Genomic DNA, 25,169 nt, shown 5'->3' with positions numbered 1-25,169 from the left:
TTTCATGTTCCATTCATTATTTTTACATCACACATACTTATATATATGCCTTTATAAAAATAAGGCCATGTGGTCTGATCATGATTGTCAATGAGAAAATCATCCATCTAAGTTCCAATGACATGGATGTGAGCAACTATAGGTTACTGTAAGGCCATACAAAACTAGCAGAACCCATGCTGCATAGTTAGATATATGATGCCATTGCTTGCCAAAATATGAAACAATATATATAAAGGGGGAAATCAACAGCCTTATTTATGACAAAACAATTCACAAAAAAAAATACAAGGGATAACAACTGAATCACAGGCTTCTGTCTATCAACAAGAGGAAATGAATATTAGGTCTGTGAAAATGTTTACATTGACCTTGATTCTAAGATCAGTCTTGGGTGCAAATTGCTTGTTCTGATGCTTAAATATAAAGCATTGTTACTGTGCTTATCCAGAACCTTTGTGGTATCAAAGTAGCAATGGCTATAACAGTTTACCAAATTGCAGTCAGATTTTTAGCAGATTGCCCAAGTGAAAGGTTGTTAGTATAAAGTGAGTGCTGTGAAATAAATATTAATGCTTACTATCCAGTTCTAGTTAGATGATGTCTTTGAAACGAACTTCAAACAAAATGATGACTTACTATAATATGGGTCACTGATTTCAAACATTCACCAATACAATGATCCATGAAAATCAGGTCAAGGTTGTTTAAATCCTGCCAGACAGACATGTACACCTGTATAATCATTCCATACACAAAAAAGTTTCCTCATTGCTTATAGTATACGAGATATAACCCAAACTTCAAACATTAAGCATTGTCCATTGAACCTTAACAATGAGGTCAAGTTCATATGAAATCTGTTAGACAGACAAGTACAATGCCATCTTGCTTAAAGTTTCATTGATATAGTTCAGACTCCGAAAACTAAACATTGTGCACTAAACCATGAAAATGAGGTCAAACACAGATGAAACCTGACAGGTTAACATGTTCACCCAACTATCATTACATATACCAAATACAGTTGACCTATCGCTTACAGAATTAAAGATAAGGACTTGACAGTATAAACTTAACCTTGATCAATGATCCATAGAATAAGGTTGACTTCAGGTGGACCCCATGTAGACCTTGCAAGGAAGCCATATACCAACTATAGTTATCTTATAATCATAGAGTATATCACATGACACTATAAAAAGCTGTAATAATTGTACATGCAGTCACTGTACCATGAAAATAAGGTCAAAGACAATTGACATGACAGACAGAAACTTTGTAACATAAGGTATTTGCATACAAGGTATGATGCATCCGGGTCTTCTTCATTCTGAAATGTTGTGTTTTGTGTACTGTTGGAATCTTTCTGTTTTATCCATAGTGTTGTCATTTTATTTTTTATGCCCCACCTACGATAGTAGAGGGGCATTATGTTTTCTGGTCTGTGCGTCCGTTCGTTCGTCCGTCTGTCCTGCTTCAGGTTAAAGTTTTTGGTCAAGGTAGTTTTTGATGAAGTTGAAGTCCAATCAACTTGAAACTTAGTATACATGTTCCCTTTGATGAGATCATTCTAATTTTAATGCCAAATTAGAGAATTTATTCCAATTTCACGGTCCACTAAACATAGACAAGAGGCTGTCACAACGACAGCAAACCAGATTTATTAATATTTATTTGTGTCCTGGCAATATCACAAGAACCATTACTGATGAATGGTGAAAGTGAAAATCGTCAATATCAAATTTGACCTCCATTTTGTCATCAGTATCAACATATTAAAATTTGAAAAGCTTAGATTGAATGGTTCATGAGTAAATGCAACAACGTGAATGGAAACGCCATTTTACAATCTTTCAAGAACCATAACTCCTGAACGGTAAAAGTCAAAATCGTCATTATTGAACTTGACCTCTATTTTGCCATCAGTAACAACATATAAAAATTTCAAAAGCTTTGGTTGAATGGTTCATGAGAAAATGCCTGGACACGACTGGAAACACCATTTTTCAATCTTTCAAGAACCATAACTCCTGAACGGTAAAAGTCAAAATCGTCTTTATTAAAATTGACATCTATTTTGTCATCAGTAACAACATATTAAAATTTGGGAAGCTTTGATAGAACAGTTCATGCGTAAATGCATGGACAAGACTGGAAACTCCATTTTTCAATCTTTCAAGAACCATAACTCCTGACCGGTAAAAGTCAAAATCGTCATTATTAAACATGACCTCCATTTTGTCATCAGTAACAACATATTAAAATTTGGGAAGCTTTAGTAGAACAGTTCATGCGTAAATGCACGGACACTACTGGAAACTTCATTTTTCAATCTTTCAAGAACCATAACTCCTGAACGGTAAAAGTCAAAATCGCCATTATTGAACTTGACCTTCATTTAGTTGTCAGTAACAACATATTAAAATTTTAAAAGCTTTGATTGAACGGTTCATGAGTTAATGCACGGACAACATTTGATTGCCGCCCGCCCGCCCGCACGCCCGTGCGGACACATTCTTGTTCATTTATGATTTTGAATTTCCCTTTTGTATCGTTTGCCTTTCTTTAACTAATCTTCTGAAAGCGTGAGAAAGAAACAGAGATATGTATAACTGACAACAATAAAATTGAGAAATGTCATAAAACAACTACTGTTTAAGTTTATGTTTATTGAAATATTTATTGTGTATATATACTGAGACATTATAACAAACTACATATATAAAAATAATAAATAAATATACAACCTATAAATTACATGAAAATATTTAATATACAAAAAAACACATCATCTATGTAATTGCACACTTAATATTGATGTAAAAAATGTCTACTGATTCGTTCATTGAGATGCAGATAACAAGTAACCCCTCCCCCACAACTTTCCTCTTTAACAAAAATAAACATGAACAAAGAATTTAATTTGAATATACATGTAAATAAATAAATGCATCTTACTAGTTAATTCACTATTTTACAAAATAGAACGAGAGTTGTTCTTGCTAGGTATTCTTAAAAAAAATCTGTTCATACAGCATAAATACCATAACGTTGGAAAATACCTACAAACTTGATTTTACAAGCATAACTATGACATTGGGGAATTCAACTAAATACAGTCAATAATAAACAATAAAATATATTAGGATAATACCCCCAAGATTATTGCGACAAGAAAATATGTACAGAGATTCTCAAACTTGCATAAATATAAAAGATGGGAAGATACTTTTTTATTTCTGAAATTAAATGATTCTTTCAGCAGTTTTATATTTATTTGGGTGTAAAAGCATTGATTGAAACACACATTGATTTCATTCATACTAAAAATGACTGCACAATCAACACTTTTACAATCCTATAAAAAGAAGCATTCCTTTCTTGTTACTACATATGACCATTTGAATGCTAAACCAGAAAATTATGAGTAAATCAAATTTTATGTTATTCTTTTTTTTAAATATTCATACACAATGTTATAACATTGTTATGGAGAGCATGAATGGCTTTTGCATTTTAATCAGGATATAATACAATGTAAAATGTGTATCAGTTTATATACAAACTTATTGCAGTCTGCCCATCATTTGATGCAAATAATCAAACATTGATATAATGTAAATTTAAAATATATAATTATTTACAGCTGATTTCCTAATGTTTGCAAAGTAAAACTTTGTTTGGCTTGCTTGCTTTGTTTGTATAATTGTTAATACAAGCTTTGTAAATAAGATTGACATCTTTAAACAGTATATATAGGCATTGTTTAACCTGAATATATTATATTTGAATTTAATTGGGTGTTATCCTATGGATTGTACAATATAAAAACCAAGCAAGCAAGCTAACCAAAGTTTTGTTCTACATGCATTGGGAAATTAGCTGTAATGTATTATCTTATTTTCAGGAGTTGACAGGCAAGAAATCACTCTACATGAACAGCTTAATATTGCTGTGTCACCAAGCCTCCTTAGAAAAAAAATTATGCTACATTCAAAACAGTTATTGTCCTAATGCTATGTAAATATGAACTATGATTTAGCCGAACACAAGTGGTAAAATATTACCTCTTAATCTTTGGTAAATTATCCTTTACATCTCCTCATGTAAAATGTAAAATTAACATATATCTTTTGGGAAAATAACATATATATACATTTTTAATCAATTTTTCAAACCATGAATTTATTTTACTTTCTCTTTTTTCAAATTACACAATATATCTGAACAGCTAAAAAAAAGTGTAAGGTGTGATAATTTCTTCTCTAATTAAGATGAAAGAGAAACAAACATACTTAAGGTTGACAAATTGCAAATACTACCATAATCATGATAATATAGATAACTTTTAACAAAAGATAACATTTCTGATCCCTCTGCTTTGTTTTTCTCGAAGAGTGTCTCTCTACCATTCATCCAGAAAATCAAATCCAGTCTTCTGAAGATTTAGTGAACTCTGAAATTAGAGAAATTAATTTTATTTAGAATTGTAGTGTATAGAATGATGTAAAAAAATCTTAATTCAAACTTTACCTTTCTTTTGTCATGTTTGTATAAATCAAATAAATGCTTAAATTGCTGAATATGTCTAAGTTTTTTGCCAAAATGCAGACAACAAATGATAAACAAGTACATCTCTACTTCACTAACAAATGTATTATAGAAAGACAAATTTTCAATCTTTCTTGAATGCATTCATATTCATGACTTTTTTTTATGTCTTTTTAATAGATTAGTAAATACAATTTTTAAATTGTTGGTTTCTGGTTGATTAGAAAATAGGTCAAAATATCAGAAATACATAATATATATACAAATAATAACTTATGCTTAAATACTGTGGTTTCATTATTATTATTCATGGGGTACCAGTTTTGAGGAATTCATTAATTACATTGTAAATAGATCACAATTTTAAATGTTCAACAAAGTAAACATGTTATCACAAACTTGTGAACAAAGTTTGAATAAGCAAAGAAATAAAAATATCCACAATGATACATTTTTTTCTCAATCCATGAAAATTGGTACCCTAATATAAAAATAAATGAATCCACTTTTATACATTCCTGAAATATGCAAGTGAAGAAAAAAGTATATAACATAGTTTTATGCATGTATGTAGCTACAGTGTTTAATACTACACTGTTATAAGTTGTAATTTTATTGAATCAAATTGAAAAGAGGAAAAAGCTTTTACAATTACACCTATAAACTCAAGACTACAAGTTTTAAATAATTAAGAATCTTATAAATAAATATTTAAGTCATGCTTATAACCAAGGAGAAAAGTAAAATGTATTTATTATTATAATAATTTATGAAAAAAGTTAAGGAAATGAAAATACTGACTCTTTAGAAAACATATTTGTAAGAAAATTCACCTAAATTTCCACCTAGATTATTGAGAAAAACAGAAGTCTAAATTAATTTCAACAGTTTACATTAAACATGTTAAAGATCTACAACTTGGGCGCTATCCATTACAGCGTGAATCCAAAATCTGTTGTGACAGGTACTATCATATTTGACTAGGGATCAATGTCAATTCCAATGGTTTTAATTAGAAAAACTCATAGAGAAAATTGAAATCAATTATAAATCATTTATAGTATAAAACAGTTAATCAAAGATTTCAAACATAAAAAAATCAACTCTTACCTAACTGCAGTGATAGATGTAATTCACTTTCACTTTTTCGGTAATTAGTTGACTATTTTTTTTAAATTTGTCAGTTCTTGGATTAGTTATACAATGCAATATAATGATTCTTATTATTACATTGACATTTTTAGCAAATATAGTACAAAATGGAATCGTTTTCCTTTCTGGACTTTCAACTTCATTTTGATGCAAAGTCATTATGATAACTTCTTGCAAACACTATTGACGTCAGAGGTGTGAAATGTTGCATTTATTTCACATATGAATTCATAGGTTTTATTTGAAAAGGAAATCATAGTAATTCTCTGCAACCAATTCAGTTTACTCTTTTTTTTTTAAAACACTGCAAGTTTTGTCAAGCAGTTTTTAATTGTGGTCATATTTTTCAATTTCAAAGTTATATACAAAATACTCTTACCATGGAACCATGTGAATCATTTAGTGAGTATGACCCTTTGTTCATATCAACTGCTATCAACTCAGTATCTTCATAATCCACATTCGAAACTAGATGAGATTTATCATTAGTTCTACCATCTAATCTGTCTTCATGATCAATACTTTGTGCTGGCGGTTCGTACAACTGAGATTTTCCGGAACTATAACTTTCCTGGCTGTCCCCTTTCAATAATGGTTTGCGTGAAGGTGACCCATCTGCATTAAAACCTTTCAATAATGGCCGATGCGATGGCGAAGTTGTTGCACTACTTAAGCTATCCTCGTCCTCAACTACATGTGAAATCATTGGATTTTCAAATACAGACATTTCAATATCGTGTTTTCTTTTAGAAACAGATCCATTTGATGCTATTGCTTGTTCAGCAGGTTTCTTATCTGTATGGTTTGAATAGTAATTTGAATCAGTTTTACCATTTTCATCATTTTGTTCATCAGTTTCAATAAAGCTGTCTCTATTAAATGCATAATTAATTTCTTCTGGAGAATTATCGTTCTTTATATTTATGTTTTTCTGAGGTAGGAGTATTACAGTATCAGCCTTTTCATTGTGTGCTTTGGTTAAGACAACATCTTTTAGGTTTTGAAATTCAGAGTTCCACAAGCTTTTTCCTGGTTCCATGACTTCAAATTCTTTTGGGGCTTCTCGTGATGCTTCCTCAGACAAATCTTTGGAGCTTCGTCTTCTTGTTTTGGATTGTCTTGTCATCTGCTCTGGTTCCAGGTCTAATAAGGTAAGATCTTGTTGACTCTAAATGATAAAGTATTAAGGTGGTACATAACACTACAGGGAGATAACTCTGTAAAAATCAGCTGATTGTTTTAATCAGGTTCTTTTGTTAAGGTATTAAGGAATATACATTTGTATTAAGCTTCTCAATGGTTTAAATAAGTGTTTGTAAAACTGCTATGTATACATCTAATGATTTTTTTCTGATTTTTTTTTTAAATGTGTGGTCCAATTAATGCAAGGACTCATCATTTTTGGCTATGAAGAGTTAAACAAGGAGAATATTTTTTTTATTGCAATTAAAATTATTATTTCAATCTCTACTATAAAACATTAAAAATAGTGCAAACAAATGGTGTTTTTTTAAAACTTTGGCTATTAAATGATATACATGATATATATCTATAATACTAAAATTACGAGGTCCAATTTGTCAGCCGTCATCATGTAAAAATGACGAATCACAGAATTCAACTTTATATATAACTAATATAGTACAAAGGTGTAGATTAAAAATTACACCACTCCAGGCCCTTTTGTTTTCCACGTAATTAATATTGCCAATAATTAAGAAGTTCCGGGTCGAGTCCGCTACCGATACAAATAGTATATTCACCTGTTACCTATTACCTTATCTGTACGTTCCGCATCTGACAGGCGCACCACCAAACGTTGTATTCAGGACTAATATGCTATATACACGTGTCATAACCACAGGGTTGACACTACTAAATTGTCAAATTGTTACCTATTGTAGGATTTTAATCAGTAAGACTTTCTAAGATAACAATTGAATACTAAAAATCTGGACTAAAAATAAGGCGTATAGGTACAGTTTTCAATGTGTTAGTGGGCATGATGTAAAACAGCAAAGCAAAGAATTCAACTTTATTTATAACTTTAATAGGACAATGCTGTTGATAAAAAAAAATACTCCATTCCAGGACCTTTTGTTTTCCAAATAATTAATATTACCAATAACTGATAAGTTCCAGTTCAACGGGTTCAAACAGAAAGACTTTAAAGCAGAGAAAAACTGTGTATCTTATAATTTGTCAGCCGTCATCACGTAAAAACGACGAATCACAGAATTCAACTTTATATATAAAATATAGCACAAAGGTGTAGATTAAAAATTACACCACTCCAGGCCCCTTTGTTTTCCACGTAATTAATATTGCCAATAATTAAGAAGTTCCGGGTCGAGTCCGCTACCGATACCAATAGTATATTCACCTGTTACCTATTACCTTATCTGTACGTTCCGCATCTGACAGGCGCACCACCAAATGTTGTATTCAGGACTAATATGCTATATACACGGGTCATAACCACAGGGTTGACACTACTAAATTGTCAAATTGTTACCTATTGTAGTATTTTAATCAGTAAGACTTTCTAAGATAACAATACGAATACTAAAAATCTGGACTAAAAATAAGGCGTATAGGTACAGTTTTCAATGTGTTAGTGGGCATGACGTAAAACAGCAAAGCAAAGAATTCAACTTTATTTATAACTTATATAGGACAATGCTGTTGATTAAAAAATACTCCATTCCAGGGCCTTTTGTTTTCCAAATAATTAATATTACCAATAACTGATAAGTTCCGGTTCAACGGGTTCAAACAGAAAGACTTGAAAGCTGAGAAAAACTGTGTATCTTATAATCGACATGACTTTATCAGATGACAATACTAATACTAAAATAAGGCTTGCGCATAGTTATATACTTGAATTCATTCACGGACCCGTGATATCAAGGGTGTGTTCTAGTATATATGTATATATATGTGCAGTTCACACAATATTTTTCAATCTTGACCCATCTTCAGACTATTCAGTTTTGAAAATGAGGAGTCATTAATCCAGAGTTCAATGACTCACCTTAGTAAAACCCTGAAAGCAGTGAATTCTCCAAATGTATTTGTGTATGTCATTACAAGTGGTCTTTTAGTCTTATCAAATGTATTCGTTCATAGTGTGTTAATTTACGTTTTTTGATTGAGTAAGCCTTCCAATTGATATTTTATTGTGTGGTTTTCTATGTTGTGATGTTATGCTATTGTTTCAGATAAAAGGAGAAGGTTTGGTACCATTAAAACGTTTAATCCCGCTGCAAATGTTTGCACCAGTCCTAAGTCAGGAATCTGATGTGCAGTAGTTGTCGTTTCTTTATGTAATTTATACATGTTTCTCGTTTTTTATATAGACTAGACCATTTGTTTTTCCCGTTTGAATGGTTTTACACTAGTAATTTTGGGGCCCTTTAAAGCTTTTTGTTCGGTGTGAGCCAAGGCTCCGTGTTGACCTATAATGGTTTACTTTTATGAATTGTTATTTGGATGGAGAGTTGTCTCATTGGCACTCACACCATGCACACCACATCTTCCTGCATCTATTATATTTCAAAATTCCTAGCAGTTCTAATAATTCATGAATACAAACCTTAGTTTTCCAAGAAAATGGTCCAGAAAATTCATCTTGCCATGTCCAAAACTGTAAAATAAATTAATTTTCACTAAAAGTAGGCCATAACCTTTTTATAAAAGATGGAATGCACATTTACATTGTACACAGTACATGTGCTACAAATGGAAGATATGAGATTATTAATAACATTAATTGCTGTTTAAGTTTGCGATACCCTGAGAATATGATCCTTTAACGATTCTAGCACAGCTTATAAAATCAAGAATTCAGGTCCCAGTAACTGAAAAGCAGCTTCATTTTTAAGTATGTAAGACATTAATAGACTTTTGATGAAGTGAACTACTAACCTTATTGTTGTGTGGACATCTCTAATGTATGTTATAAGTTTTCATGGTTTATATTGAAAAAATGTTTGATTGTAACAGTTGCTAGTTAACACTTTCTTAATATTTTTCAAAATGGGCCAGATGTCATTGAAAACTCATTTGTTGAAGTGTTACATATTTGTTTTTCGTTAATTTTTTGTACATACATTAGGCAGTTAGTTTTCTGTTTGAATTGTTATACATTTGTCATTTGAGGGCCTTTTATAGACGACTATGTGGTGTGGGCTTTGATCATTGTTAAAGGCATATGGTGACCTATAGTTGTTCATTTTTCTGTCATTTCACTCATTTGGTGTCTTGTGAATTTCACAATGTGAAAATGGTAAAGAGTTGTCTCATTGGCAATCATACCACATCTTCTTATTTATATCAATCTGAGTAACAACACTTAAAGTACACTGTTATTACTTTCAATAAAAAAAAAGCCTATTCTAATTGAATTCATTTGTCTATATTTAATCACAGTGATTTCTTCATTTTCAGATAGATTTACCAATTTTTTCATTATATATTAGGATATCGGTAAATTTCGAAAAACAAAGTCAATGTTTGAAGGCTCTATTGAGCAGAAAAGGTTTCAGGGATCTTTCACAATTTGAGGAAAAATAAACCGATGCAGGACGTGATGGCCAATTATTATAATTGAGTTTGTGCCAATAAAATATTTGTATTTCTGTATTTTTTTATGAATAAATACTTATTTAATTATTATATTTTATGTTATAACCTCCATAATTTTTTTTTAAAGTGTGGACGATTCGTCTCACAATGTGTGGCTGATATGTCCAATGGACAGTGTGACGGTATGGCCGACACATCCTATTGCTGTCATGGAAGTATGGCTGTCGCGTCTCGAAAGCAAATGAACCCTGTTTACAATGTCATTATCACCTGACGAACTGACACACTATACATATGTTTGTGCTTACATCATTTGTTTCATCAACAACAATCTTTTCCCCCATCTGAACCTTAAGGACTGGATACGATATTGGGTAATTATCCCCTTTACCATAATCTTTATATTTCTCGCGGACATCTGGATGGACAAAGTAATCATCAAGAATGTGATCTTGTTTTTTTTCATCAAATGTTTCCCAGTTTTCAGAGAAGAGTGATTTAACCATTTGCGTTTCTTGAACAATTTTACGTGTAAGGGGGTTTATAGATTCAAAATATGCAGCGGAAATTGTATCCATAATTGCAATTAACGGAATATTGTTTGATAAACAAGGAAGTGACTCAGGAACACAATTTTGACAGCCCAGCGGCAAAATTCTCTGATTGGATTGAAGACTTCCGAGATTTGCGAAAGAAAATTGATGTACAGCGCGGAAAGAAAACGAAATATTAATGAGACAACAATAATATAGAAAAAATATTATGAATAAATTGATCAATTTATCATTTTATTTAGAAGTAATGAACGAAATAATTTTAATATCTATTTATTTGTATTCTAATTTAATGTTCATGTGTGCTATCGATTCTGACCTTCACCTTTTGTCTTCCTAGTGTAAACAGAAAGGGCACCTTTCAGGAATTCTGATAACCAGTTTTGTTGTGTGTTTAGTAATAACCAGATAACATGGGAGCTCGGGCATCTATACAGCTGCAAGACGAGGAGATTGAAGAAATACAAAATGAAACAGGATGTAAGTCATAATAATTTATTTTTAATTGTAAAATTTATCTTTTTTTTACATTTAAAATTTTACCATGTTTACTCATGTCATGACATTCCTGAGTGTGTATACAATATTTTCAGAACATTCTGTGCATGAAATTGATGAATATTTTATTTAAACTATTTTAAAAACAGAGTGTATGTGATGAATCTGTGTCAATTCACCTTGATTCCTGTACAATCCTGCAGACAAAAAATATCTGATTTATTTGATCTAGTTTTATATGATAAATATTTATTATAATTGTTCTTCTGAGCAGGAACATACATATTGATGTAGCCAAATTTATCGTCGGGTCATAGTTAATAAAAATACGATACAGAAATGGACATGTGTTAAAATGGTACCCACTATTATCCTAATAATTTCTATTAATATCATTCAATCTAGTTTTAAAGTGATGCCAGCTGTGTATCAAACATGTGTTCTGCCACTTCAAATTTATTATAATCCCAATTAACAATTTTTCAGAATAGGAAATTTATTTAACATTAAGACAAACATGACAAAGACTATCATGAGGCCTAAAAAAAAAATGTTGTGTGTCCGATAACCCCCTTGAAATTTTGAAGGGACGGTAGGTAGGGATTTTTTTTTTTTTTTTTTTTTTTTTTTTTTTTTTTTTTTTTTTTATAATTAAGAAATAATTCATGGGGGCTTGAATATATCGTGATTTTACCACGGGTTGGCCCTTTATGACAAATATTTTACCCCTGAGCGATAGTGAGGGGTAAAATATCGGCATAAAGGGACAACCCGTGGTAAAATCTAGATATATTCAAGCCCCCATGAATTATTTCGATTCTGATAGGACACATACGGCAATTCTTTTGGATCGAAGCGCTCTAGGTGTAGGCAAATATTTGCCGTTCCCATAAATAAACGCACTAATAAACTAGCGTAAAAGAACGGAGCAAACTGCATTAGTGACATGCTTAAACTATTTAAAATAATGTATTTAGACAGTTTTGGATGAATTTGAATGATAATTTATTTATATGTCTTATATGATGTACAATAAAGGGCTTTTGCCACATTTTAGCATCATTTGTGTATGTTTCCTTGTGATAATTTTCGGATTCACAAGCGTGTATTTTCCCGTAAAATGCTTACATTCTAACGTCATTGTTCTATGACGTCGGGTATCTCATTCATAAAAAAGCATATGACGTGGGAGTACAATCGGAACAGCACTGGCAATATATTCATATTTTACCATGGGTGTGTACTCAAAGCGTTTGAAGGACTTCATGTTAGAATATTATGCTTCATTGCTGTCTCGGTTTTGTTTAAAGGCATGGACACTTTGTTCATTGCTTAAGACCATTTGACAATTTTCAAGATTATTGTGTGAGTTTTCATCAGCCTTTAATAGTTTACCCCCTTTTAAAATACCCCTGAAAAAAAAACTAAGTCCAAACCTAAAAAAAATTTGGGCAGCACTTCCCCTAGGAAATTAGCTTTTTAAACCCAATTCCCCTATTTCAGGACCAAAAGTTTGGGATTGTCAGAGAAAGAAATTGAGAAGATGTGGGGCAGATTCATTTATAGGAACATGAACCAAACATCATCCCAAACCTACAGATAGACAAATATATTATATACACTGTACCTGGCAGGACACTTTCTTTTGGCAAAGCATCTGTGGCTTTTCATTAGAATGTTTAAAGCGTTGATTGGCTGACCAGTTTCAGATGAATTAATATCAGGTTCATTTTGAAGAAGGGTCTGGCATGAAAATTTGATAAATTTAATTCCAAAAGATTGCATTGTTCCAACAGTTGTGTTATTGTCATCAATCTCGGTCTAGTCATTTTTGCCGGTGGCCGAGCACAAAATTTGTGTTTTGTATTTTTTTTCATCGATGTTAGACATTAGATGAATCTCATTGCTAATGTCAAAAAAGGTGTTACTTTCTGTAAAATTTAGAAATATTTTTTTCTCCACGAAATGGTCACACTTTCCGCGTTGAACATTGAATAGGACGCTTTGTGTTGCCATGTTCAAATACTGACAAACGAAAAAAACTACTGCGCATGCTCCTGCATATATAATTAGCAAAGAAGATTCCACTTTCCAGTACATTCTAAAAATAAGCCTCCAGTTTAAAATTAGCGTTGTTTTCTTTTGGGGTGATAAAAAGATCGAGGGACTTTTTTTTTTTAGGCCTAACTATGTTAATAAAATTTCCATTATTCCATATATCATGTATATAATTTAATAAAATTCTCTCAGCAACTTTAAATCTTCCACAAACCAATGGTCAAATATTTATTTGTTACTCTGACTCAGTCTGAATACAATTCCTTCTTGAATGCATACATGAATTTTATTTATGTATAATATTTTTCAGTCTCGAGAAACCAAATTATTAGATTATATAGCCGCTTTGAAAGTTTAGATAAAAGTGGAAATGGATTTCTAAGGTATAGTATAGATTACATTAAAATGATTACAGCTAAGATATTTTTTATTAAGTGAATCGTTAATACATATGTATAATTTGCAGGTTGTGATTTTTACTTGCCTTTAAACCAACTGTAATGTTGATAAATCAGATGTAAAACACAAAGTTGGCTGTATTTTCAGCACTTTAATGATGCACTGCATACAGAATTTGGTAAATGTTCATAGTATAAAAATCAAGGAACAAAACCAAAAATAAAAGTAAAAATTGGATAACCCATAACTATCAAAAACAAATTTGTGCTTTATGGAATCTTTACTCATTGTTGAAGGCCATATGGTGACCTATAATTGTTAATGTCTGTGTCATTTTGGTCTCTTGTGGACAGTTGTCTCATTGTCAATCATACCATATCTTCTTTTTTTAAATTATTTATACAAATATTACTAAATTTTATAAACTTAGAATTTAAAAAATATGTATGAATAAACATAATACTTCATACTACACCACTAATTGCTTTAAGGCACTTACCAACAATTATCATTTTGATATTTTTAGTCGAGAAGATTTCCTTAGAATTCCAGAGTTAGCCATCAACCCACTTGGTGACAGAATAGTGCATGCTTTCTTCCAAGAAAGGTAAGTACAGATAAGTCACCAGAATGTTATAATGAATTGAAAAACTGGCTGTTCCAGTACATGTATACATAAGGTCTACTGTTTGGCTGTCTTCCCTTCAAACTTTTGACCAAAGCAGCTGAAGTTTTTATCATAAACATGCAATTATTGGCCAAGACGAGGGTACGGAGCATGCTATACTGTGTTTATATAAAATCCACATTGGTAATATTGCTGGCAATTTACATGTAGATTCTGTATAATACAGTAAATTTTTCCAGTATTTCACAAATTATCACCTTAAATTATCACACCTTAAATTTATTTTTTTCTATTTTTTGAAAATTCTTATTTTACTACATTGCACATGTTAAAATTTTGATATTTAAGAATTGATTTATTTTTCATTTTCCGAAGAATAAAAAAATTAATATGACATTGGAAATGCTGCTATATGTTTTGCATTGAGCTATACTGGAATAGGTGTCATTTTATTAGCAGATTAAGGATAGTCTGTGATAAAATGAGTTTGAAGAACTTTTCACAACATGCTTTTCTTGCCCATATTCCATCCATTGATGTTCCAGTGATTGTAAAAGGAAAATTGTACCTACAATTCACATAGGCAGATCCAGGGGGGCTGGGGAGGCCCTCCCCCCTCCTTTTTGTGGGAAAAATTTGGTTGATCAGATACGAGATAAATGAAGCATGACTGGAGCGGCCCCCCTTAGGTCAGTCAGTGCCCCCCCACCTTATGAAAAGTTCTGGATCCGCCACTGATTCATAGGCTTTCATTGGTGTATACATGTATATACTAGTTGTAACTTCATTTGTCATGTGTGTGTGAAATAGTATCCAAGAATATAATTAAAAACTTTTTAAATTGTTTATTTTTTTCAGCAATGATGAGACAGTTAATTTCAGACAGTTTATAAATGTACTGGCTAGATTTAGACCTACAAAAGTTAAAATCAGTAAGAATAAGTTGAATACCAGGGAAGAAAAACTTAAATGTAAGTTTTGATATTCACATACATCATGTTCATGCATAACAATGTGATTAAAAAAAGTAGCAGGATAGACAAACATTTGAATTAATCACAAAGTATAATTATATTAATCGGCAATATAGGAAAGGTGTACTGACATAAGTGGTCTCTTAACACATTAACTCCAAATGGAGCTTTCGTTACTTACTTACTTACTGCCCTTGTACGCCATTGGCGTGTAGGGCAGTAACGAAGATTTTCCACTTTTGTCTGTCGGCAGTTTTCTGTAGTGTGCCCCATGTCTGTTGGTATTTACTAGCCTCTGCCTCTACAGTTCTTCTCCATGTCATTTTGGGTCTTCCTCTCTTTCTTTTACCTTCTGGGGTCCAATGGAGTGCTGTCTTTGTGATATCCTCCTGGTCTTTCCGCAGGACATGCCCAATCCACCTCCAACGTCTTCTCATTATTGTTGTGGCTATATCTTGTTGTTGGCATCTGATGAAGAGGTCCTCGTTTGAAATTTTATGTGGCCAAAAGATTCGCAGAATCCTTCTTAGACTTTTAGTATGGAATACGGACAGCTTGTTTTGGTCTTGTTCTGTCATCAGCTTTCGTTAGTAGAAGCCAATATTAACTATGTGTATCAGTGAGAAAAATGTAAAAGCATAAAAATATAGTATATATACCAATACACATAATTAACAGCGCCTGGTGATGTTACCAGGCACTGTTAATTATGTGTATTGGTATATATACTATATTTTTATAATTATATTAATCATTTTTAAATGAATCAGGACTATTGCTTTTCCATTAAATCTGATCATGCAGATGCATGTCTGTATTCATGTGCACTCAACAACAATACATGCTTAAGATAAACATTGCCACTACAGGGCACATGAGAAAGGCAGTATACTCTTATACTGTTATACAACCAAGGCTATAAAATATTTCAAAGGAGATTATTTGGCTTTGCCCTCTCATCATGTTCCTTTGACAATAAAAGTTTTGCTAGGTTCTCATGTTTCATATTTGTCAACAATCCATTACAATAAGCCCTTTATATTTTAGTTGCCTTTAGAATGTATGATTTAGATGGTGATGATAAAATATCTAGAGATGAATTATTAGCAGTTTTACATATGATGGTTGGAGCCAATATATCAGAAGAACAGGTCTGTTTATTTTTACATGAATGTACACAAATTTAAAGTATGTCCACCATTGCAAATAATGAAACATTTTTTTGGTTTTCTGGTACAACAGCAAATGGGTTCAACAGAGATTTCAAATTTTGGTTTATATCAAGGAAGTAACTAATTGATTATTATAAAAGAGAATACTTATATCTAGATTATTTTAAATACAGTGTTAGCAAAATCTGTTGAGTTAAAATATAAGTTCCTTATTCATCAATTTGTATGCAAATTTATTAATTATCACAATTGAAAAGAAATTGTATACTATATGAATTGATCAATTGCATTGCGTATGTTATAATATTAAGCCATACATATATATCTATTACACACTTTTAATTTAAACTAATTTTTTTTCATTTACAGCTAGGAAGTATAGCAGATAGAACAATACACGAAGCAGATACAGATGGTGATAAACAGATCTCTTTTGATGAATTTAAACAGGTATAAATTATAATCCTTTTAGCGTTGGTATTAAATGACAGACTGGTATGTTTAGACCTATATAAAAATAAGGAGATGTTTATAATCCTTTTAGTGTTGGTATTAAATGACACATTGGTATGTTTAGACCTATATAAAAATAAGGAGATGTTTATAATCCTTTTAGTGTTGGTATTAAATGACCCATTGGTATGTTCTTACGTTTATAAAAATAAGGAGATGTGGTAAGATTTCCAATGAAACAGCTATCAACCAGAGTTTAAATGACAATGATAAAAGCAATTATAGGTCACCGCTTCTAGCTTGAATGTATATGCAGCATTACAACTATTACATTATTACAAAATATAAACTGGTTACTGTTAATTCAGAAATGATTGTGAGGTGTCTACTAATGTAAATGATGTGACTTGAAGAGTATTGCAATAAAACAAAGTCACATTCTGATATCTGATACATATACCTGTTTTGCTGCAATTGCATTAATTTATTTCTCTGCTGAGAAACCTTGACCTTTGGCAGGAAAACTGGCAATCATGTACAATTAAGATTGTAGTGGAACTCACCCACCCAGTTATTTTACAACCTTATGTGTTGACAGGCTAGTTATACAATAGATAAACTAACAGCTAAACCACTTGGCATTTTCAAATTTAAATGCTTGAGTAGTTGAATAAAATTTAGAATTCTTTTTTCTTTTCCGACAATGGATTTTTTTTCTTTTCTGGCAATGGGAAATTGAATAAAATGTAGAATTGGTTTTTTTTTCTTTTCAGGCAATGGAAAAGGTAGATGTAGAACAGAAAATGAGTATAAGATTCCTGAACTGATTAAATATAATAACTGTTCGTTGACAATTGTAAGAGGACTGCAATCAGGAAGAGTTCGATTTTTCTATATTTGAAATATCTACAGTTCATATTTACATGTGATAACAAAATATAACCTGTCTCTAATACATCCAAATCTTTGGTCATGATTTTTATCCCACCTTGGTTTAATTTGGTGTAACATGGATTTACCAGCATAAACTGGTTACTGTGGACTGATTTATTTGACATGTTTGCCAATTTTTCCTGATTTATGTGGCTCCTTTAGTTTGGATTTTTATCAAGTTTTAAAATAAATCCATAGTACTGTCGGAACCAAATTTAATGGATTTTGGGGAAAAAAATATTTTCATGGATATTTTATTGTGTGGTTTTTCAAAAGTCTGTATGCTAGCATATAGCAAGTATATAATTCTTTGAAGAGTTAAATTTGTTTTCTCTATTTCTCTAAAATTGTATTCATATCACCAGCTGTTTATTTTTTCAAATTCATATGATTACATATATAACTGCTTATTGTATACTTAAAACAAATGAGAGATCCATAAATTTTAATATAAGTATATTTATAGATTATCGTTGATCATCTCAAAGAGATTGATTTTCTTGCTTGACCCGGTACGACGAAAGCGAGAAAAGCAATCAGAGTTGAGATGACCAATGATAATCTGTTTATCGCTATTTTACCTATGACGACGTTGTCAATTTCATTAGCAACGCCACATGCCTCCTTAGTTTCTAGCGATAATTTTCCATCTCAAGCAAGTAGCATGATATGAAAAATTATCACAAAAAAAGATCAAAGGAAAATGAACAAAATAGCGATAATCTCATTTATTGATCTCCTTTTGAATTTTCGTATGCTGTATATTATTAATTGCATATTTATAAAATGAAATATGATTTTGACCTTTCAATAAAAAATAGTATTTCAGAATTAACCTAATAAGAGTGTTCAACATTTTCTTGCAAATTGTCAGTTCTATTAAGATATTTTTAGGCTTTTAAAGAAATTGTTAGTTGTTATAATCAAAATTGCAGTGGTGGAACTCCGGTGAATTAAATGTAAATAACCTTAACTAAGCAGTTCCAATTTTGATTTCCACATCTAACAATTCTTGAAAAGACCATCAAGAAATCTTGAAAAAAACCATTATAGTTGATTTATATTTTTTTTATTTTTTTGCTGAATCTTTATTGTAAATATAAACATTGGTGCTTGCTGAATATGACATTGTTATCATTTATACTTGTATTTATAAGGTTTGCTATTATATTATTGTTATCATTTTAATTTATAGATCATTTATGTAATACATAAAATACTTTTCAAACCTACTCACATTCTACATATATTTCAACATTCCAAAATATTTTGACAAAATTATAGTGATGTGTTTTAAAATTTTCTTACCTTCTAAAACCTGTTATGTGCAAAAAAAAATCTAAATTACTTGGTAGTTTTTGCTTAGTAAATGGAGGAGAAAACACTTCAATATAACATTTCGAACAGTAGTTTTTAATACTGAAAAAGAACATTTTAACTGAATTTTTCCTAAGTATTTACAAGTATTGTATTAGTGATCATGAAAGGTTGTATTGATTGTAATTGATAGAAAAAAATCCTCACTTGACCTTAAAAGGTTTTTTATCAGTATTTACTGAATAAAGATATATGCTTTATGTATATATTAAATATTTCAAATTCCTTGAGAGAAAAGCCATATGTGTTGCAATACTTTCACACATTTTCGATATGAATTGCAACACACATTGTGGATACGATTTTGCTTTTTATTGGTTCTTACACTTAAGTTGACGCAAATTGTTCAGAATAAATGAAACACGAAAAATATTTAAATGTAGGGTTCCTGTTTACAACCCTTATAAAACTTTCTGTAACCATGAATAATGGTATAGACACACTAAAAGAAAATATTCTACATAGTATTAAATAGAAATAATTTCTAGGATCTAGTCTTTCATATGTTAAATAATTTGAATAATCAGAATGATGTGTAAACAGTGATGTTTAAGAATTTGTTATAGCAATATTAGTTAGCTGTAGTTTGAGTTGTTTTGAGATTGTTTCTGTTCAGTGATAAGAATGTGGTGATAATGGTGTTAACTCAAGATGCTATCTGTTATATCATTGTTAAAGATTGATAATTGTAAGTTTTTTTTATCAAGCTTCATTTAATCATTTTTGAAATTTTTTGACAATTTCAATGTAATGGTTTGTTGCATTTTAATCTTGTGATGAATATCTAATGTTTAAATCCATTTGTTTTTTTGTTTTTAATGAAATTGTTTCAGTTTATCATTTCAAATCTCACCTCTATGCACATCATGTGCATGTCATGTACTAGTTTAAGAAATATTTACAGCTAATTTCCTACTGCATGTAGAACAAAACTTTGGTTAGCTTGCTTGCTTGGTTTTTATATTGTATAATCTGTAGGATAACACCCAATTAAATTCAAACATAATATATTCAGGTTAAACAATGCCTATATAATCTGTTTAAAGATGTCAATCTTCATTTACAAAACTTGTATTAACAATTATACAAACAAAGCAAGCAAGCCAAACAAAGTTTTACTTTGCAAGCATTAGGAAATCAGCTGTAAAAGGTGGATTGAGATTGGCTCAAGCTTGACATATTACTTGATTTCAACAAATTATATGAATCACATACAAGAAATATTGTTTATATAAGAGAGGTTTTCATCATAAAGTTATTTCTTGTCTAGTCATATCACAAGTTTACAGATACATGTTTTGTTTGTTATGAAATGGTGTGATTAATTCAGAATGAAGTGCTGTCATAGATATTGAAAAGAATTATGTCTATCATTTTGAGAAATTATTCTTTTCTAGATTATTAACAGGGAGATTCTAGATGAGCAACCGTGAGAAAATCATTAATACAGACTTCTTATTAAGGTCTTTCCTCTACATGAGGAAAGACCTTAATAATAAGTCTGTATTAAAGGACAAAAGAAATTTAAACTTATTTCAAAACACCAAGAACTAATATACAAGAGAACAATTTAGGCCTAAATAATTATAAATAGTTAAAAGTGAATTAGAATATGTATAATTTAAAAAAGGATTTAGATAGAGTATTAAAACATATACACTGGATGTAGCACATTATCATGTTGTTAAAAGAGTATTTGAGGGAAAGCATATCATTAAAATGTTTAACTGCACCATCTTTGTTATTTTTTATAACGCTACATCAGGCCCGTAGCCAGGAATTTCCAAGGAGGGGTTCGTTGGACTCATGAACTCGACTTTAACAGTCACAATTTGAACAAAACGTTGACTTTAACAGTGCTTATTTGATTTCAAGGGGGGGTTCGGATCCTGGCTATGGGTATGTACATGGGTTCGTCTGAACCCCCCTGGCTATGGGTATGTACATGGGTTCGTCTGAACCCCCCTGGCTATGGGTATGTACATGAAGTACATTGTAGAACATTGTAGTACTGTTTAGATTCACACCTCACAGATAATATCAGATACATGATATTAGTTTAGTTGAACACAATCCAGTTGCAGATTTAGGAAGGAATAACTGGAGTTCCCCTTTGTGAAGAAGCCAATATGGATGCAATATAAAACTAATTAAATATAGATTTATTTCACCTTTACTGATATAGGAGACCCTTTTTATACGACCGCAAAAAAATTTTTGGTCGTAAATTGGTATCACGTAGTGTCATCTTCGTCATCGTCATCGTTCGAAGACATTTGGTTTTCGCACTATAACTTTAGTATTGCAGTATAGGGAATAGAAATCTATGAAATTTAAACACAAGGTTTATGACCACAAAAGGATTGATTTGGGGAGTTTTGGTCCTAACAGTTTAGGAATTAGGGGCCCAAATAAGCATTTTCTTGGTTTTCACACTATTACTAATGACACAAGGTTTATGACCACAACCGGAAGGTTGGGATTGATTTTGGGAGTTTTGGTCCCAACAGTTAAGGAATTAGGGGCCAAAAAGGGGCCCAAATAAGCATTTTTCTTGGTTTTCGCACCAGTTTAGGAAAAGGGTCCAAAATTAAACTTTGATATATTGAATAATTGGGGTTCTTTGATATGGCGAATCTTTATTTTACAGTGTAGGTGTACCTCCACCTTACTATTTTATGCTGTGAAACATGAAGAAATCAATTTTTGAAGCTGTATGAAAAAACATAATAATAAAACTGTGTAGCTGATCCATTATCCAAGATGGCCATCAGTGAGGGACTTAGTTTAACATCGGACCCTATGGGAAATGCATACAAATGACTTCTATAAGAGAACCAATGAATGGAATGAAACCAAACATGGCATGAATATTCCTTATGAGGTGCTGACCAATTTTTGTTACTTTGTAGCCCATCCATCATCCAAGATGGCCGCCAGTGGGGGGACTTAGTTTAACATAGGACCCTTTAGGAAATGCATACAAATGACTTCTCTTAGAGAACCACTGAATCGAATGAAACCAAACATGGCATGAATATTCCTTATGAGGTGCTGACCAAGTGTTGTTACTTTGTGGCCGATCCATCATCCAAGATGGCCGCCAGCAGGGGACTTAGTTTAACAAAGGACCCTATGGGAAGTACATACAAATGACTTCTTTTAGTGAACCATTGAATGGAATGAAACAAAACATAGCATGAATGTTCCTAATGAGTTGCTGACCAAGTGTTGTTACTTTGTCATCCATCAAACATCCAAGATGGCGCAAGTGGGGGGACTTAGTTTAACATAGATTCAAATTTCTTCTTTTAGAGAACCACTGAATGGAATGAAATCAAACATAGCAATAATGTTTCTTATGAGATGCTGACGGAGTGTTGTTACTTTGTAGCCGATCCATCATCCAAGATGGCCACCAGCGGGGGTTTAGTTTAACATAGGACCCTAGGGGAGATGCATACAAAAGTCTTCTTTTAGAGAACCACTGAATGGAATGAAACCCTACATAGCATGAATGTCTCTTATGACGTGCTGACCAAGTTTTGTAACTTTGTAGCCAAATTTTATCTTTTTTTTATATCAATAACCCAAGTAGAGCGATACAGGCTCTTGAGAGCCTCTACTTTACATTGTGGCTTCAAAATACTGTGTTCTAAAGTACCTGATAAAAGTTATTAAAGAAAACAAATCAATGTGTAGGAACTATTTTATATGAACTCTTTTCCAGTATTGGGTGGAAATAAATCTCACAAAGTCTATCCAAATCATTTTGTAAACTTTTCTGCTTGAACTGCTAGATGTTGTCTTTAACTGGCAGCGAGGTGAGTTATTTTTTTAAAAATTTTGGTCTGTTACAGGCCCCGCTGTGAATTCTAGATAAACAACAGTAATCAAAGAGCTGTTCCTTTGCTTTTTGCGAGTTTTTTGCTGTCCATGTAATGATTTTGTGTCTTGGATAGACAGATACCCCATATCCTTCCTTTAAATAATGAGTATCAGGTATCTATTATACAAACCAGGTGCTTCTCAGGGCACAGATTAAAAGACCATGGAGGTTGAACCCTGAACAGTTGGGGAAAGTATGGACACAACATCCAAGCTCGATACAGCTCTGAATTTGGATGGTGATCAAATTTTTTTACATAATATGAGTTTGACACAAAACAAATGTCAAGATCTTACAAATTTATTGTGCAATTAAAGATTTATTCTTCAAAATTTTTAAAAAATTGGATTTTGAGAAATTTGGAAAAAAAAATTGAAAACTGTTACCACCTCCCTTTTTTTGGCAATTAATCAAAACCTGACATTTCTTTATACATAATTTACAAGTAGTGTAAGGGAGGTAAATCCAAGCATATCCAACACTCTATGTTAAATGTTTTTGAGTTACCTCCCTTACAATGCTTTTAAATTGTCTTAATTGTCCATTGACCAGAAAAACCTAGTTTTCCCCTTTTTTTGCCCCTAATTCAAAAACATTTTAGCCATAACCCCCAAAAGTCAATACTTACCATCCCTTCATGGTATGAAAACTTGTGGTATTGTTTCAGAGAGATTCATACAATTAAGGTGGTTCCCAACACCTTCACTTAAATTAATTTGGCTCGTTTAATTTTCATAAAATTTTGACAAAGCATTTACTTTGACCCTTTGAAAAAAATATAAAAATTAAAAAAAATTTGAACCAACCATTTTATCAGAAAAATTACACAGGTTACATAGCAGTTTGACAAACACTAGTTTTGATCATTTAGAAGCTTAATATTCCATTAACGACACATTGTAATTAAAACGTTTACCTGATTTTACAGAGTTATCTCCCTGTAGTGTTAGGTACCACCTTAACACAAGTTATTGTTTGAAAACTACAAAAATGCTTAATTTGGGCCCCTAATTCCTGAACTATTAGGACCATAACCCCCAAAATCAATCCCAACCTTCCTTTAGTGGTATTGAACCTTCTGGTAAAAATTTATAAAGATCCATTCACTAAAACTAAAGTTATTGTCCAACTAAATGTGTTTCGGATGACAGCGCAGACGACGAGGACTTGACAGCATTATACGACGCAAAAATTTGTTTGCGGTCGTATAAAAATATGACTGCTGACAGTCACCTAAATAATAAAATCTGATTAGAAAATTCCAGTCATTAATATTGTTTTTTTTTAATTTGTTGTAGCAACAATCATGTCCTCAATTTTCAGAAGGTGAAACATTACCATTTTGATTTATCACTAGATTCATGAGCAAAACAAAGGATGACACTTGCGGAGGAGAGGCTGCTTACATTTCCTAAACGCCAAAGTCCCCACCATTGTTTTAGAGGAGTTGGATCTGTGTTTTATTTTGTAGATTTTAATATTCAGTGTGTTTTTATGCCCCACCTACGATAGTAGAATGGCATTATGTTTTCTGGTCTGTGGCTCCGTTTGTCCGTTCGTCCGTCTGTGCGTCCGTCCGTTCAGGTTAAAGTTTTTGGTCAAGGTAGTTTTTGATGAAGCTGAAGTCCAATCAACTTGAAACTTAGTAGACTTGTTGCTTATGATATGATCTTTCTAATTTTAAAGCCAAATTAGACTTTTGACCCCAATTTCACGGTCCACTGAACATAGAAAATGAAAGTGGGAGTTTCAGGTTAAAGTTTTTGGTCAAGGTAGTTTTTGGTGAAACTGAAGTCCAATCAACTTGAAACTTAGTAAACTTGTTGCTTATGATATAATCTTTTTAATTTTGAAGCCAAATTAGACTTTTGACCCCAATTTCACGGTCCACTAAACATAGAAAATGAAAGTGGGAGTTTCAGGTTAAAGTTTTTGGTCAAG

At 31.7% G+C, this 25,169-nt stretch overlaps 2 protein-coding genes across 2 annotated transcripts; one reads left to right on the top strand and one right to left on the bottom strand.

The window, feature by feature from the left end:
• Positions 1-2,657: 2,657 nt before the first annotated feature.
• LOC139516200 (uncharacterized) lies at positions 2,658-10,995 on the bottom strand. Its single transcript, XM_071306130.1, has 4 exons — positions 10,602-10,995; positions 9,302-9,352; positions 6,086-6,874; positions 2,658-4,459 (listed from the first exon to the last, which is right to left on the bottom strand). The coding sequence occupies exons 1-4, from the start codon at positions 10,869-10,871 to the stop codon at positions 4,409-4,411; spliced, it is 1,161 nt and encodes a 386-aa protein (XP_071162231.1). The 5' UTR covers positions 10,872-10,995; the 3' UTR covers positions 2,658-4,408.
• A 19-nt stretch (positions 10,996-11,014) lies between these two features.
• LOC139516204 (calcineurin B homologous protein 1-like) lies at positions 11,015-21,071 on the top strand. Its single transcript, XM_071306140.1, has 7 exons — positions 11,015-11,327; positions 13,714-13,786; positions 14,329-14,409; positions 15,289-15,401; positions 16,452-16,555; positions 16,946-17,026; positions 17,803-21,071. Exons 1-7 carry the CDS (start codon positions 11,261-11,263, stop codon positions 17,854-17,856), a joined length of 573 nt encoding a protein of 190 aa, XP_071162241.1. The 5' UTR covers positions 11,015-11,260; the 3' UTR covers positions 17,857-21,071.
• Positions 21,072-25,169: the final 4,098 nt, after the last annotated feature.

This window comes from Mytilus edulis, chromosome 3, assembly GCF_963676685.1.
Source record: "Mytilus edulis chromosome 3, xbMytEdul2.2, whole genome shotgun sequence".
Taxonomy (NCBI): Eukaryota; Metazoa; Mollusca; class Bivalvia; order Mytilida; family Mytilidae; genus Mytilus; species Mytilus edulis.
The sequence above is the reverse complement of the archived record's forward strand: the minus strand, read 5'-3'. Positions and strand labels throughout refer to the sequence as shown.

What these genes read in the sequence shown, in the direction of transcription:
- LOC139516200 (XM_071306130.1), bottom strand. Translation starts at nt 10,871, where the DNA reads ATGGATACAATTTCCGCTGCATATTTTGAATCTATAAACCCCCTTACA. An exon ending in TTGTTGATGAAACAAATGAT is followed by an intron (nt 9,353 to 10,601) that starts GTAAGCACAAAC and finishes TTTATTTTACAG; the next exon opens with TTTTGGACATGGCAAGATGA. An exon ending in CATTTTCTTGGAAAACTAAG is followed by an intron (nt 6,875 to 9,301) that starts GTTTGTATTCAT and finishes TTTATCATTTAG; the next exon opens with AGTCAACAAGATCTTACCTT.
- LOC139516204 (XM_071306140.1), top strand. Translation starts at nt 11,261, where the DNA reads ATGGGAGCTCGGGCATCTATACAGCTGCAAGACGAGGAGATTGAAGAA. An exon ending in CCAATATATCAGAAGAACAG is followed by an intron (nt 16,556 to 16,945) that starts GTCTGTTTATTT and finishes TTTCATTTACAG; the next exon opens with CTAGGAAGTATAGCAGATAG. An exon ending in CTTTTGATGAATTTAAACAG is followed by an intron (nt 17,027 to 17,802) that starts GTATAAATTATA and finishes TTTTCTTTTCAG; the next exon opens with GCAATGGAAAAGGTAGATGT.